The sequence below is a fragment of the Erpetoichthys calabaricus genome, chromosome 15, assembly GCF_900747795.2.
Source record: "Erpetoichthys calabaricus chromosome 15, fErpCal1.3, whole genome shotgun sequence".
Classification (NCBI taxonomy): domain Eukaryota; kingdom Metazoa; phylum Chordata; class Cladistia; order Polypteriformes; family Polypteridae; genus Erpetoichthys; species Erpetoichthys calabaricus.
Window position 1 is genome coordinate 77,272,310 of NC_041408.2, and position 14,554 is coordinate 77,286,863.

General features: G+C 40.3%; 2 protein-coding genes across 9 annotated transcripts in view; both read right to left on the reverse strand.

Annotated features, from left to right (window-relative positions):
• LOC114666113 (spectrin beta chain, non-erythrocytic 1) overlaps positions 1-14,554 on the reverse strand; it is a 521,913-nt gene that overhangs the window by 64,725 nt on the left and 442,634 nt on the right. The gene's annotated exons all lie outside the window — the stretch shown is intronic.
• The window catches only part of slc29a1a (solute carrier family 29 member 1a), a 198,321-nt gene that overhangs the window by 13,351 nt on the left and 170,416 nt on the right, over positions 1-14,554 (reverse strand). For all 8 annotated transcript variants that reach the window (XM_051919215.1, XM_028820183.2, XM_028820189.2 and 5 more), the window contains 3 exons: positions 14,331-14,410; positions 7,057-7,165; positions 4,931-5,016 (listed from right to left, as the gene is read on the reverse strand). In XM_051919215.1, coding sequence (XP_051775175.1) covers positions 4,931-5,016; positions 7,057-7,165; positions 14,331-14,410 — 275 coding nt within the window. The remainder of the gene's footprint in view (positions 1-4,930; positions 5,017-7,056; positions 7,166-14,330; positions 14,411-14,554) is intronic.

Genomic DNA, 14,554 nt, shown 5'->3' on the forward strand with positions numbered 1-14,554 from the left:
GTACAAATCTACAGTTCTTTAAAAAAAGAAAACGAAATTCTGTTAGTTTGGTGGAATTTCATCAGACAGTAACAAGATATTGTTAACTTTATATTCAGACAATCTCAATAGCTCAAAAGAAACAAAATAAAAGTTTTGGAGTGGCCTAGTTAAAGCCCAGACTTGCGCCCAAGAGAGATGCTGTGGCAGGACTAGAAACAAGTGGTTCATGTCACAAACCTACCAATATGTCTGAATTAAAGCAGCACTACAAAGAAGAGTGGGTTAATATTCTTCAAAAGCAACCTGAAAGCCTGATATCAAATTATAACACATGTTTAGTTGTGATTGTTGCTGCTAAAAGTGCTTCAACAAAGTATTGAAACCATGGGGGGTTAGGGATGTTGGTTAACTTTGTTCCTTGGATAAGGAAAGTAATGATTGGATTTAAAATTGTACTGTGTGTTCAGACAGGACTCCTTTATGTAATATTGCATTTTGTCTGAAGGTCCGAGGCCATTCATTATGTAAAATCGGAGGATATTAGAAAAGTCAGTCAGTCATTTTCCAACCCGCTATATCCTAACACAGGATCACAGGGTCTGCCAGAGCCAATCCCAGCCAACACAGGGTGCAAGGCAGGAACAAACCAGGGCAGGGTGCCATCCCACCGCATGGCACACACACTCACACAGCAAGCACAATTTAGGATCACCAATGCACCTAACCTGCATGTCTTTGGACTGTGGGAGGAAACCAACGCAGACACGGGGAGAACATGCAAACTCCACGCAGGGAGGACCCGGGAAGTGAACCCAGGTCTCCTTACTGCGAGGCAGCAGCGCTACCACTGCGCCACCGTGCTGCCCTATTAGCAAAGTGTCAATTCTATTTTCACAGCATTGTACTTGGACTCCTTCAGTACTGTGTCGCTCTGGAAAATCCTAGGGTACCATTGGTTTGACTTTGTGTCGAATGAGCGGTTACTCATGGAGTCCCGAATGAGGCACATTACCTGCATTGTGAGGGAGCATCAGTTACGGCACTACGGTCATATGGAGCATTTCCCTCAGGGTGATCCAGCTTGTAGGATCCTCATTGTTGGGGACCCGAGTGGCTGGACCAGGCCAAGGGGTTGCCCACATAACACCTGGCTGCGGCAGATAGAGGGTCATTTCCGAAGGGTGGGACTGGACCATGTGTCTGCCTGGGGGTTGCCAAACCGAGATCCAGAGTTGTTTTATTGTGTAGTGGGTGCGACAATGCGCTGTACCAGTGCATGCTCCCCAACTTGACTTGACTTGTACTTTTGACTAGGCTGCTACTTCTGACCAAGGAATAAAAGACTGATCTGATGTCATTAGGTTTCTGTTGTTCCTGGAATGACATCAAAGTTTTCACTCCACTAATAGTCATGTACGTTCAACCAATCAAGTTTTGACATCATAAAGCAGGGCCGTATCCAAGAAGATATGTGATTTCATATCCTCTAATAACATGTAATTTAAATGAAGACAGATTTTTTTCAAACGATTTTGCACACATTTTGTGAATGACAAAAGAAGACTCTGATTTTCTTCAAATGGAGGATGTTTCATGCCTTTTCATGCAGTTCTACGTAAAATGTCTGAGTATTAATTTAAATGGGACTACTTGCGGGTGAATGACTGATCTGGAACGACACCTTTGATACATTTCCTCAAACATCAGAAGTTTGACAATATTGGGTCTACAGGAACAAAATGGCTGGGTACATGATGATCATCTTATATGACAGGTATGGACTTCAGCATGTGCTGTACAATACTGTAAAATGGTTTCTAGTTGTGGGAGTGTGGGTGAGTGTGATCTGCAATAGAGTGGTTTCCAAACCAGAGAAACTTTTGAAAACTTTAAGAATACGGCTTAGAAAATGTATGGATGCAGTAAATTGCCGTTAGCATACTTATGCACCATGACAGGCCAAACTGTGCCCTATAACCTAATGAAGATTCTCATAAAAGTTGACACTAATTCCACCTCAGGTGAGTGTTATTTAAAAAAATAGGAGGATAGGCTCCTGAAAGAAAACTGTTGATTCACTTCTGCTTTTCTATAATTGCTGTATTTTCTCTGTTCCTTGACAGTTTGCTTGACAGCACTAAATTGACAAATGACATTCCCATGCAGTAGGCATTAAAGCACAATTCCAATGCACTTTCTACTTTCTTCCTTTATTAATGGGCAAAAGCTGTCAAGTGTTGGCAGATTTTCTGTGAATCTGATGTATGGACATTTAGTGCAATGTAGTTAAACGTATAAAACAGCACAAGAGCACAAACAGCTGTTTTTCATTTATTATCCATTCATCTAAAGGTCAAGTGAATGTTAACTTTTAATTTAGATCTGCAGTCAAATCAAGCTGTTGCTATTTGGAAAACCGAAAAAGCATATCTCAAAATAAGAAAACTTAAAAAAAATAAAAAATAATGCTGAAATGGATTTTAACAGAAGATGTGCCTAGAAAGAAAACTGGAGTAAATTACTGTTGGTGTGTCTGATGATCTGCCACCAGCTGAAAGAAAATGCTCACAGGAAATAATGGAGTGACTGGGGATTATGACTCACTCCTTAGCTACCATTAAAATACTGTAGTTTAGCAAAAAAATAAAAAATAGCCCTGAAGTTAAAAAAAAGCTTAAGAAAAGTGATCCACCATCTTACAAATGGTATTGCAAGTACTATAAACAGTCTCTTTAAGAAATATAAAGGACTAGCCAACCTGCGGCGTAGCATACGCCACGTAATTATTTGTTGATGGGTGAACACTTTCTGAAAGACACAGTTGTCCAAATGGGGTGGGTTTGAGGATACGACTGTGAGTGAATGAAAAGATGGAACTCTGGAGAGAGCAACATACAATTGAAAAATGAAAACTGGTTTTGGCAGATACAGCCATATCTTTTTGAAAGTTTGTCCCTGCACCTTATTAATTGTCATTGCAAAGGCCAATCTTACAGGAAATTGTCTGCGTGTAAACGTAAAAGGCAAATTTGAATCTGATGGGGTCAGGGAAATCCGGGGAATATGGACAGTTTGTGAGGTAGCAGCTGCGATTGTTTTACACTCTAGTACATTGCGGTGAATGCTGGTAACAGTCAGTCTAGTGCCTTTACAGAGACTTCTTGCTGGCATGAGGTTTCTGAGAAACATGACGATTGAACCAATTTTAAGCTTGAGTTTATGTGGAGGCATGCCAGTGGGAGCAAGACTGCTAAGAAATTCTTTGGGGAATGAAAGTTGATGTGCGGGATCGTCTGTGACGATGGAGTCAACGCTGGTGAAAGTTACTTCGTCGGTAGGGATAAGTTTCAGTACCTGTTCATTAAGGTGTAGCGAGTCTTCGTTGGTGACGCTTAATATAGCTTGCGTACTGAGTTGTTCCGGAGTCACAGTTGAGAAGTTGATGTCGCCATGTAGTTGTTGAAACAAAACAATGTGAATTAAAAATATTTTATCTGTTTAAACCACTTAATCCAATTTAGTGTTGTTGGGACCAGAGTTAGTGCCGGTTCATCACAGGGCACACATGCATTCTTATGCATACTAAGCCAGTCAAGGATTGCCAGTTAAACTAAATTGAATGTCTTTGGGGCATGAGAGGAAACTGGATAATCTACAGCAACACTGGGAGGAAATGTAAATTCCAAACTGGTAAATACTGAAACTCTGGAGCTGTAAGGCAGCAGTGCTAACCAATGTGCCATAAAAATATTCAAAAATTTAACATACATTTGTATACTGTATACGGTATGTTCATATGTACATTTAAATTTGAAGGATGGACCAATATTACAGGCAATAAAACATTTTTTTGGTAGAGTACAGAAACTTAGTACTATAATTTGTCCTAGGAATAAATGATAAACAAGCACCATAACCAAGGGACAGTTTGTTCACAAACAATAAGGTCAGAATAAGGTAATGAAATTTAGAGGAGAGTGGAAAAGTAAAAAGCCGCGGCAACCAACTAACCCGAGGAGACTCTTTAAAAGAATCTGAATGGTAATAGGAAGCTTGTTACATACAGCAAGAACAAGGTCACTGCATCTATTTATATCTTATCTGGAAAAAGAGATGTTTAGTGGGAAGTTGAACCTGAGAGACATATAAAGAGACCACAGGCAAAAATGGATTTAGGGGCAAAGCCATGTCGTCTCAAACAGGATTTTTAAACAGGATCCTAGCAGCAACAGGAACGCAGTTCAAACTACAAAGCAGAGGCAGCATGGGGGAAGAGTGGAACACATTATGCCAGTGTGGTAGCAACTTTCTGGATGAAATGCAGTGTTTGAGCAGCACTTGCTGGTAGCCTTACCAGCAAGCATCTGCAGCAGAGCAGCTTAAAGAAGAGCCCGAATAAAAAGTGAATTGGCTTATGGAGGAAGGAAGTATCAGATCTTGTGGATGTGGAGAAGATGCAAGAAGCATCACTGGGCCAGTGCCAAAATGCAATGATTAAAGGATAATCTCCATAAAATAAAGTGAGGTATAAAAGTAGTCAAAAATTGTCACATAAATTGTAAGCTTACAATAATTAAAAAAGAAAGTCAAATCTGTTTATCTAGCTCCCCCTAGAGGCTTTTACACTTCTTCAACAGACAAGGTTTGCCTATGGATCATGCATTAGTTTGCTGGCCATGTGCCCTGACTAGACTCCTAAGTGAGCCCTTAGAACTACTGCTACTGCTATTGGTGTGAGGCCTATTCGGGAGTCCTTGTTCAGGTGTCTTCCACATCAGTCCTCTTTAGCCTTAACTATCTTTTTATTAAACTGAAACAAGAAGGCAAGTTAGAGTGATTTTAAGCACCATACAGACCTGCTGTAGTTTCAACAAATGAGTGAACACAAGAAACGGAACTCACAACACTAGAAAAATTAACTTTGATAAAGAAGGATATGCTTGCTTACCCACAAGACGAAAGCAGTGAGGCTTCTTCCAGCCCAGTCACACAAGTTGAACAACAGGAAGCAAGAAACTGGGATGAAATATTTACCTGGGAAATGAGAAAATAATTAACAAATTTTAAACCAAACAAAAGGAAATAGGAATGCTCCATACAAAAATTTTTTTTTACATGTTACCTACCCCATGTAGTTTATCCAGGAAAAACTTTTAAAGACACATTTTCATTCAGAACAAAGATAGAAAAGTTTCTGTTACAGTATAAATCTATGGTGACCAATGCTAGACATCAGAAAACAGCATCAAAAAGTCAATGAAAAAATCTCATGATACTCGTGTTGCATAATCCACATGCTCAAGCTCATCTGAGCGTGTCTTATTTTAATTTAATGAGAGTGTATTACTGAAGTGATTTATTTAACATTATTCTAAAAAAAAAACAAACATGTCTTTGATATGTTGTGGGCATATGACTAGATGACTTCATATTTACATTATGGGACACAAGTAACTTGAGATTTATTTCATGGACTTTTTGATAGTTTTTGTTGTTGTCCAGCATTGGTTACCGTAGACCCTGTTATATCAAAAACTTGAAAACATTAAATTAAAAGTTTTTTTTTGGCCATCGCTACAAACTACATGGGGTATGTAATACATAACAAATATCTTTTATGCATGAAGTATTCCTTTAAGTAATATCCATCCACTCATTTTCTGAACTGCTAATTCTGTTCATGGTCATGAAGTGCTTATTCCTGTCCTGGCACTATTGTCTCAGGGAGAGAACAAACCCTGGACAGGGTATCAGTTTACCATAGAATAATTTAAAACTCCAGGGACCCAGATTTCATGCCCAGTCTTCTCACTTGCCTAGGAGGACACTGCACATCCTCTGTGTGCTTTTTGTGGTTTTTCTGTATGTACTTTGCTGTCCTCCAAAATTATTGAGGGACACTATGTTAGCTTCCATGAGTGTGTATGCCTGGCTTTTTTCACTGGTGTCCCATTCAGTGCTGGTACCTGCTGACTCTCTGTGACCCTGCGATAAACTGAGTAAAGGGATATCTTTATAATAAATAAGCGGAAAAAAAAAAATCTAGAAGCTATATTTTCATTATCAGTGATATACTGCAATAAATGTAGTAACAAAATTAGCACTCATATTGTGTATAACTAAAAAAACAACAAAATGAATACTCAATAGTATTAATAATAATAATAATATTAATAGACCCTGTTCTGTAATTTTATTGTCTTTAAATCATAATACTGCACATATTGCTGTATTTCTGAATATGTTTATAATTTTATTACAATTAGTTCCTAACATACATTGGAATGGTGTTCACTTTGCAAAAGTGTAAAATAAAACCAAATCTCTTTTTTGGACAGCACAGTGGTCGATATTGTGTCACAGATTCTACATTTGATTCCTTATTATTCTTAGTGTGCATATTCTCTCCATGTGCAATGTGTCTGGGTAGCTGGGTTTCCGACCTCATTACATAGACTTGCATTTTAGTTTATTTACAGTGTTAATGTACTGTAGGTGTAACATAGTCAGGCTTAAAATGGAGAAATGTCTTATCCACAACTGTTTCTAGTTTTGTGTCCATTGCTGCAGGAATAGACTGCATCTGTCAATTAATTTGTCATGGAGGATCTGGGTATTGAAAAAAGATGAATTGAAAACAATTTTATGTTTTCCTCCAGTTTTACAGTTTTTTGATATTTGCTGTTTTTGTTTCAATTATTCAAACCTAAAGAGTATCAGCACTGCGACTGCATAGATAAAGCATCCTAGATTGTAACTCTGCATTCAGTTGTTGCCCATGTGGAGTCTGCTTATTCTTCCCATGTCTGTGTGGCTTTTACTCTATGTGCTCAGTTTTCATCCCACAATCCCAAAAAAATGTGAATTGGGTTTATTGGAGATTGAGGATGTGTATTTGTGAGGACAGGCTTTGTGAAGGATCGAAGTCCTGCCTAAGGCTGTTTTCTGCCTTGCACCTCAGGTAACTGAAACTCTGAATTGGACTATGTAGTTCTGACAATGTGCTATAACTATGCTAAAGAGAACGCAGAGTAAAACTAGCAATATGTTTGTCATTATAGATGACATACGTACTCCAAGTGCTATTTTCTTCACTGCTGGACTTGACATCCACTGTGACTGCAGGAAAAACCCCAATAGTAACTGTGAACACAAAACACACTGAAAGGGCCATTACCCAGATCTGTGAAAAAAAGAAAAAAACAAAAAACAGACAGCATTAGCTAACTGCATTTTGACACTTAGAGAACTAAGAAAATCAGTAAAATCAAAGTCTGTCTGTCAATTCAGGATTTGTTTTTGTTTTTAATTAGTAATTTTTCATGTAGATTGCATTTGCAAATGAAAAAATAGATAAAAAGAAAATTCAGTCCTGAAAAAATGTATGGACAATGTTTTCGGCAACTGTGGCTCCGTCAGACATCACCTGGATAGAATGGCTTTATTACTCTAGTTGTGAATCCTGCAGTATATTTTTCTTTTTTTTAAATCAAAAATGATCACGTAAAATATTGGGGCAATATGCTGGCGTAGAGTATAGCATTAGTACCTTATAGCTGGGTGTGGGTTTGATTTTGAGTTGGGTCATTGTAAGTAAGGCTTGCTGAAGCTATATATTTATGTTCCAGCAGGTTTTCTCCAGGTACTCAAATATCCCAATGACGTATCTTTAGGTTAACCGGCAACCCTAAATTAGCCTGGTGTGGGTTTTTTTTACCTCACAGTGTACTGGTGTCATTTAAAGAACAAGTTCTGTATTTTTCAAATCCATCCATCCATCCATTTTCCAACCCGCTGAATCCGAACACAGGGTCACGGGGGTCTGCTGGAGCCAATCCCAGCCAACACAGGGCACAAGGCAGGGAACCAGTCCTGGGCAGGGTGCCAACCCACCGCAGATTTTTCAAATCAAAATTATTTTTTCACAAACATGGTATATATGCATTTGCCAAGCCAAATTGTGTTCTAAAATGAAGCACTTTCTATAAATTAAAAAAAATATATCTTGCCCATCACTCCAGCCACCATAAAAAACCTTGCATAGGTTCCATTCTGAGGTGCCACCCGTTTCATGGCTGCAGTCGGGTCCTAATCTGGGATCCTGAGTTGGTTTGTCATGTGGTGGGTGTGGTAATGCCCTGTATCAGCATGTACTCCTTACATCTCTCTCTCTCTTGCCCACACTGGGGCCTTACAATGGAGGGAATGGGGCATGGATGAAAAGCTTAGAAACCTTCACAATACATCCATTTTTCAAGCCAAGACAGTTGACAAGTATTGATCTGCATCTTCTGTGTTTCCAATGCATGATTGGGACAACAAAACAGATCTTGAAAAAATCATTTGAATGCATATTCCAGCCATTTTTCTTGTGGTAAGGATACTTTTTGTATTTGTTTCTGTGAGTTTTTACATAAATATGGAAGTAAATCAAAACAAAACCAACTATGTGGCACAAACAATTTACTGTGACTTGGTGTTTCAAGATGAAAACCACCCACTGGGTGGGTGAAAGGTTGTTGTGCAGGAAGACTAAGTGCTGAGATATTGCACACAACTGGTCTTTTTTAAAAAGGCTGAATATCATAATATTGATGTTTTTTGATCAAAAATGACATGTATAAACTATTTTACAATGTGTACTTGGCATCTATCTCAGCTTGAAATATATCTACCATTTGGTAGATTTTTAAGTTTTTCTTCCATGCTCCATTGCCCCCAGTGTAAAGCAGCAGTGCGGACAAGATGATTTTCTTCATCTTGTGGCTGCTCCCTTTTTCCATATCTTTCTGCCCTCTGCATCTTGTTCCGTTACACCCATCACCTACATGTCCTCTCTCACCACATCCATAAACTTTCTCTTAGGCCTTCCTCTTCTCCTCTTCCCTGGCAGCTCTATCCTTAGCATCCTTCTCCCAATATACCCAGCATCCCTCCTCTGCACATGTCCAAACCAACGCAATCTTGCCTTTCTGATTTTGTCTCTTTGACGGTGTTGATTGGCCCCATGCTACCTACCTACCGGGAGCCTCTTCAACCCACCACCGCCAATAGTCATGACTGGGTTGAGCTAACAGATAAGGACAAACATACCAAGCAAAGGGAAGGTGAAACAATCCTCAATGCTTTTATTAAAAAAACAAGTGTCCAAAAAGTACAGTGCTAAGTTCCTAAATAAATAATCCAATTAAAAGAAGGTGTTTATGTGGACATTAAAACAATAAAAAAAACAGTCAATTAAAATGAAGTCAAAAACATAGTGCAGGAGGCTGTCCTTAAAAGCATGAGCCCTGGTGCATTCTATTAAAAACAAACGTCTCCTTAACTTAACCCAGGCAGTTCAGCCCACCTTCATCGCTGCTACTAGGCTCTGGCCCCTGTAGCCGCTCTGTGGCTCCCAACAGGGCACCCCATGAAGCCTCCAACTCCCGCTGCCAGGCTCACGCCCCTTTGGTCCATGGCACCACCCGCAGGATGCCTCTCTCAGCCTCTCACTCCCCTGCAGCCACGCTGCCTCTTTCCGGCAAGTTGCTACAACTAAGCAGTGCTTCGGCCACTCCAACTCCCAGGTCACACAGCTGGAGTGGCCATCAGCCCCCGAGCGCTATTCACACGCTCAGAGGGACTTCCTCCCAGCAGTCTGCCTTCTCTGCCTTTCTTAAAGTCAATTGCACCGGATCTCCCCCTCGCTCCTGCCTTTTCTCTCACTCTCCATCTTTTAACCTCCTTTCTTCTTTCTTTTCTCTCTTTCTGATTGGCCTTTTCCTTTATTTTCCCCTTTCTTGTGATGTATTATAAGGCTCCGTGGGTGCAGCGTCCCAATTGCGCACTGCAGGAAGCTGATGAAGCAATTGAGAAAGACCACACCTTCACGTGTAGGTGCATCTCACCCCAGTTACTCCACCAACTCCCCGCAACTGCATGAGTGCACACACCCAAGGAGAAGTAGCCGGCAAATTAATTATGTATTTATTAAAAATGGCCACTTTTTCTGAACTGCGGGCCTATTATACCACAGTCTCTCAACCGTCCAACCACCATGCTTCCACCCTCTAATGTACTCTTTTCTAAACCTGTCCATCCTTGTCACACCCAATGCAAACCTTAACACCTTTAACTCTGCCACCTCCAGCTGTCTCCTGTTTTTTATGGTCTGTGCCACCATCTCCAACTCATATAACACAGCTGGTCTCACTACCGTCCTGTAGACCTTCCCTTTCACACTTGCTGGTACCCGTCAGTCACAAATCACTCCTGACACTCTTCTCCACCCATTCCACCCTGCCTACACACTTTTCTTCACGTCTCTTCCACACTCCCCATTACTCTATACTGTTGATCGCAAGTATTTAAACTCATCCACCTTCGCCAATTCTACTCCCTGCATCCTCACCACTCCTCTGACCTCCCTCTCATTCACACACATGTATTCTGTATTGTTCCTATTGACCTTCATTCCTCTCCTCTCTAGAGCATATCTCCACCTCCCCTGGGTCTCCACAATGGTGCTCCCTACTCTCGCTACAGATTACAGTTTCATCCGCAAACATCCTGTCTAATCTCATCTGTCAACATGTCCATCACCATTGCAAATAACAAAGGGCTCGGAGCTAATCCTTGATGTAATCCCACCTCCATCTTGAATGAATCCATCACTCCTACCACAGACCTCACCACTGTCACACTTCCCTCATACATATCCTGTACTACTCTTACATACTCTATACCATTATATATATAGCATCATCTATATGCTACACTGATCACTCTCCCACTTGGACAGAGGCAGTGGTGCTATAAGAATTATGTTTCTAGACTTCTCTAGCGCCTTCAACACCATCCAACCTCTACTCCTTAGGGACAAGCTGACAGAGATGGGAGTAGATTCATACCTACTGGCATGGATCGTGGACTATCTTACAGACAGACCTCAGTACGTGCGTTTCGGGAACTGCAGGTCTGACATTGTGGTCAGCAACACAGGAACGCTGCAGGGGACTGTACTTTCTCCGGTCCTGTTCAGCCTATATACATCGGACTTCCAATACAACTCGGACTCCTGCCACGTGCAAAAGTTCGCTGATGACACTGCTATTGTGGGCTGCATTAGGAGAGGGCAGGAGGAGGAGTATAGGAACCTCATCAAGGACTTTGTTAAATGGTGCGACTCAAACCACATACACCTGAACACCAGCAAAACCAAGGAGCTGGTGGTGGATTTTAGGAGGCCCAGACCCCTCATGGACCCCGTGATCATCAGAGGTGACTGTGTGCAGAGGGTACAGACCTATAAATACCTGGGAGTGCAGCTGGATGATAAATTGGACTGGACTGCCAATACTGATTCTCTGTGTAAGAAAGGACAGAACCGGCTATACTTCCTTAGAAGACTGGCGTCCTTGAACATCTGCAACAAGATGCTGCAGATGTTCTATCAGACGGTTGTGGCGAGTGCCCTCTTCTACGCAGTGGTGTGCTGGGGAGGCAGCATAAAAAAGAAGGACGCCTCACGCCTGGACAAACTGGTGAGGAAGGCAGGCTCTATTGTAGGCATGGAGCTGGACAGTTTGACATCTGTGGCGGAGCGACGGGCGCTCAGCAGGCTCCTATCAATTATGGAGAATCCACTGCATCCACTAAACAGTATCATCTCCAGACAGAGGAGCAGCTTCAGCGACAGACTGCTGCCACTGTCCTGCTCCACTGACAGACTGAGGAGATTGTTCCTCCCCCAAACTATGCGACTCTTCAATTCCACCCGGGGTTTGGGGGGGTGGTAAATGTTAACATTATTCAAAGTTGTTGTCTGTTTTTACTTACATTTTTATTACTCTTTAATTTAATATTGTTTTTTCTATCAGTATGCTGCTGCTGGAATATGTGAATTTCCCCTTGGGATTAATACAGTATCTATCTATCCATCTATCTATCTACTTCTCTGCCATTCCTGACTTCCTCATACAATACTACAACTCCTCTCCTGTCACCCTGTCATATGCTTTCTCTAAGTCCATAAAGATACAATGTATCTACTTTTGTCCTTCTCTATACTTCTCCATCAATACCCTCAGGGCAAACATCGCATCTATGGTGCTCTTTCCTGCCATGAAACCATACTGCTGCTCACTAATCATCACCTCACCTCTTAACCTAGCTTCTACTACTCTTTCCCATAACTTCATGTTGTGGCTCATCAGTTTTATCCCCCTGTAAATACTACAGCTCTGCACATCCCCCTTATTCTTAAAAAATTGGTACCAGTACACTTCTTATCCACTCCTAAGGCATCCATTCACTTTCCAAGATTGCATTAGACAATCTGGTTAAAAACTCCACTGCCATCTCTCCTAAACACCTCCATGCTTCCACAGGTATGTCATCTGGACAAACGGCCTTTCCATTTTTCATCCTCTTCATAGCTGTCCTTACTTCCTCCTTGCTAATCCGTTGCACTTCCTGATTCACAATCTCCACATCATCCAACCTTCTCTCTCTCATTCTCTTCATTCATCAGCCTCTCAAAGTACTCTGTGAGCAAGATATTTTTTAAAATTTATAGAAAGAGCTTAACTTTAAATCATAATTTAATGTGGCATACCCATATATACCATATTTGTCAAGAAATAACTTTGACTTGAAGAATATTGAATTTATCCTTTAATGAAAGAATTGAAATGTGTACATGAGTATACTCTTCTTTATTGGAAAGAAGCTGAAGGGTTACTGAAAGAATGAAAAGAACAATTGTGGGTGTGATGGGCTCAGACAGTAAGCTTGTGAAAACAGTATACCTTGGGACATTTAAGAATGAATGGTAGGCAGTGTGGTGTAGTGGTAAAGGTTTAGGACTTCAAACCTTGAGACAGTATGTTTAAATGCTGCTATTGACACTGTGTGACTATGAGCAAGCACTTCACCTGGTTGTGCTCTAATTGGAAAAAGAAAAAAAGAAAAAGAAACTTAAGCAATTGTATCTCAAATGTTGTAAGTTGCCTTGGATAAAGGTGTCAACCAAACAAGCAAATGTAACTTAAAAATACTAAAGTTTCTTCCTGCAATGAAAATTTGTGGCAACTTTTCTACCAGCACACAGTAGATGACATTTGGGCTTCATCTTCACTGAAAACTTAACTTAAAAATATGTTATAAAATAAGTACCGTTTTTGTTAAGAGTGTAAAATTCACCACCTTGTTGACTGATGAAGTTCACCAAAGCGTTTTTAAATGCAAATATGCTGTGCTTGCCAATGACCTTTTTCACTGGAAATTTGCCATGTGGCTGGTTTAGAAAAACGTTTTTTGCCAGTGCCTCATGGTGCTTTGTGAGGCCAGTGTAACATGACAGAGCTGTATAAGCCAAGCACAGAACTTTTACACATCCATACTATAAGACTGCTGCCGATCTGTTTCATGCATGCCTGATGTCATGACCCAATCCAGTTGCACCCTACATGCATTAAAAAAATAATACAAAAAACTTGTAGCATTTTCAATTAAGGGGTACATTAACTGACAATAATGAGAATATTATGAGTACTGCTACTGGATATTTAACATAGACCCTGTGTGCTCACTCAGTCTCTCGTGCAACACCCCGTGAATAATTATACATGCATAATTAGCTATGTGCAACAGCTTTGAGTCAAAATAAGCCTTAAAGGAGCCCTCGCGCTCCCCCTCTCTCTCCGAGTCAGAAAATACATGAGACACTAGTAATGAAAGATTTATTACTATTTTGATGTAAGGGAAAAGTACTTCACAGACAAAAAAAAAGACTTTCCAGCTTAGCCTGGAGCTGCAACTTCAAGCAATGGAATGAGCCTGTCCCATACTGCTGTTTTGCTGCACAGCTAATGTGTGTTTCAAACTGGAACTCTGTGAGCACAATGATATATATATTTTTTATTTACGGACAGTTTGTAACCATTTGTTGTAGCGTGTTTGCGATTATCATCCCATATGTGTCTATTTTTGTTTGAGGTATAGTGGTGTAGTGGTTAGCACTTCTGCATTACAGCTCAGACAACATTTCTGGCCTCAACAATTGGTCCAGATAGTTGGCAGATTTTTCCTTAGCTCTTTGGGACACATTGCACCATTATAATCTGCTCAAAACTAGTTTAATTTCACCTTCCCTATTGACTTCAATAGATTCTGCAGAGTTCGGCAAAGTTCATGGTGCAAGCCACAAAATTCTGAAATTAACTACTGCAAGAAATCTGAGGATAACTCTCCTTACATGTTTAATTAATGCAATGATTTTTTTCAATTTTAATAACAGCATTAAATATCATTAAATTCCACTAGTACTGATTCATATTTTCCCTGGAGTAGGGTGTGATTCTTACCTTTTTAAAAATTGCAAATACTGAAACAGTTGGTGTGTTGTGTTCTTCTGGTATGTTTTTCTCAATCCCATTGGTATTGTCTAAAAATATAAAAAAATACAATCTACAAAGAGGAAAATATAACTGTTTGTACTCAGCAAGATTCCGGCTAAATTTGGCTGGGGCTAATTGACCATTTGTCTAATCTTTGGTTAAATCTGAATAGCACTAGGTGAAAAACCATG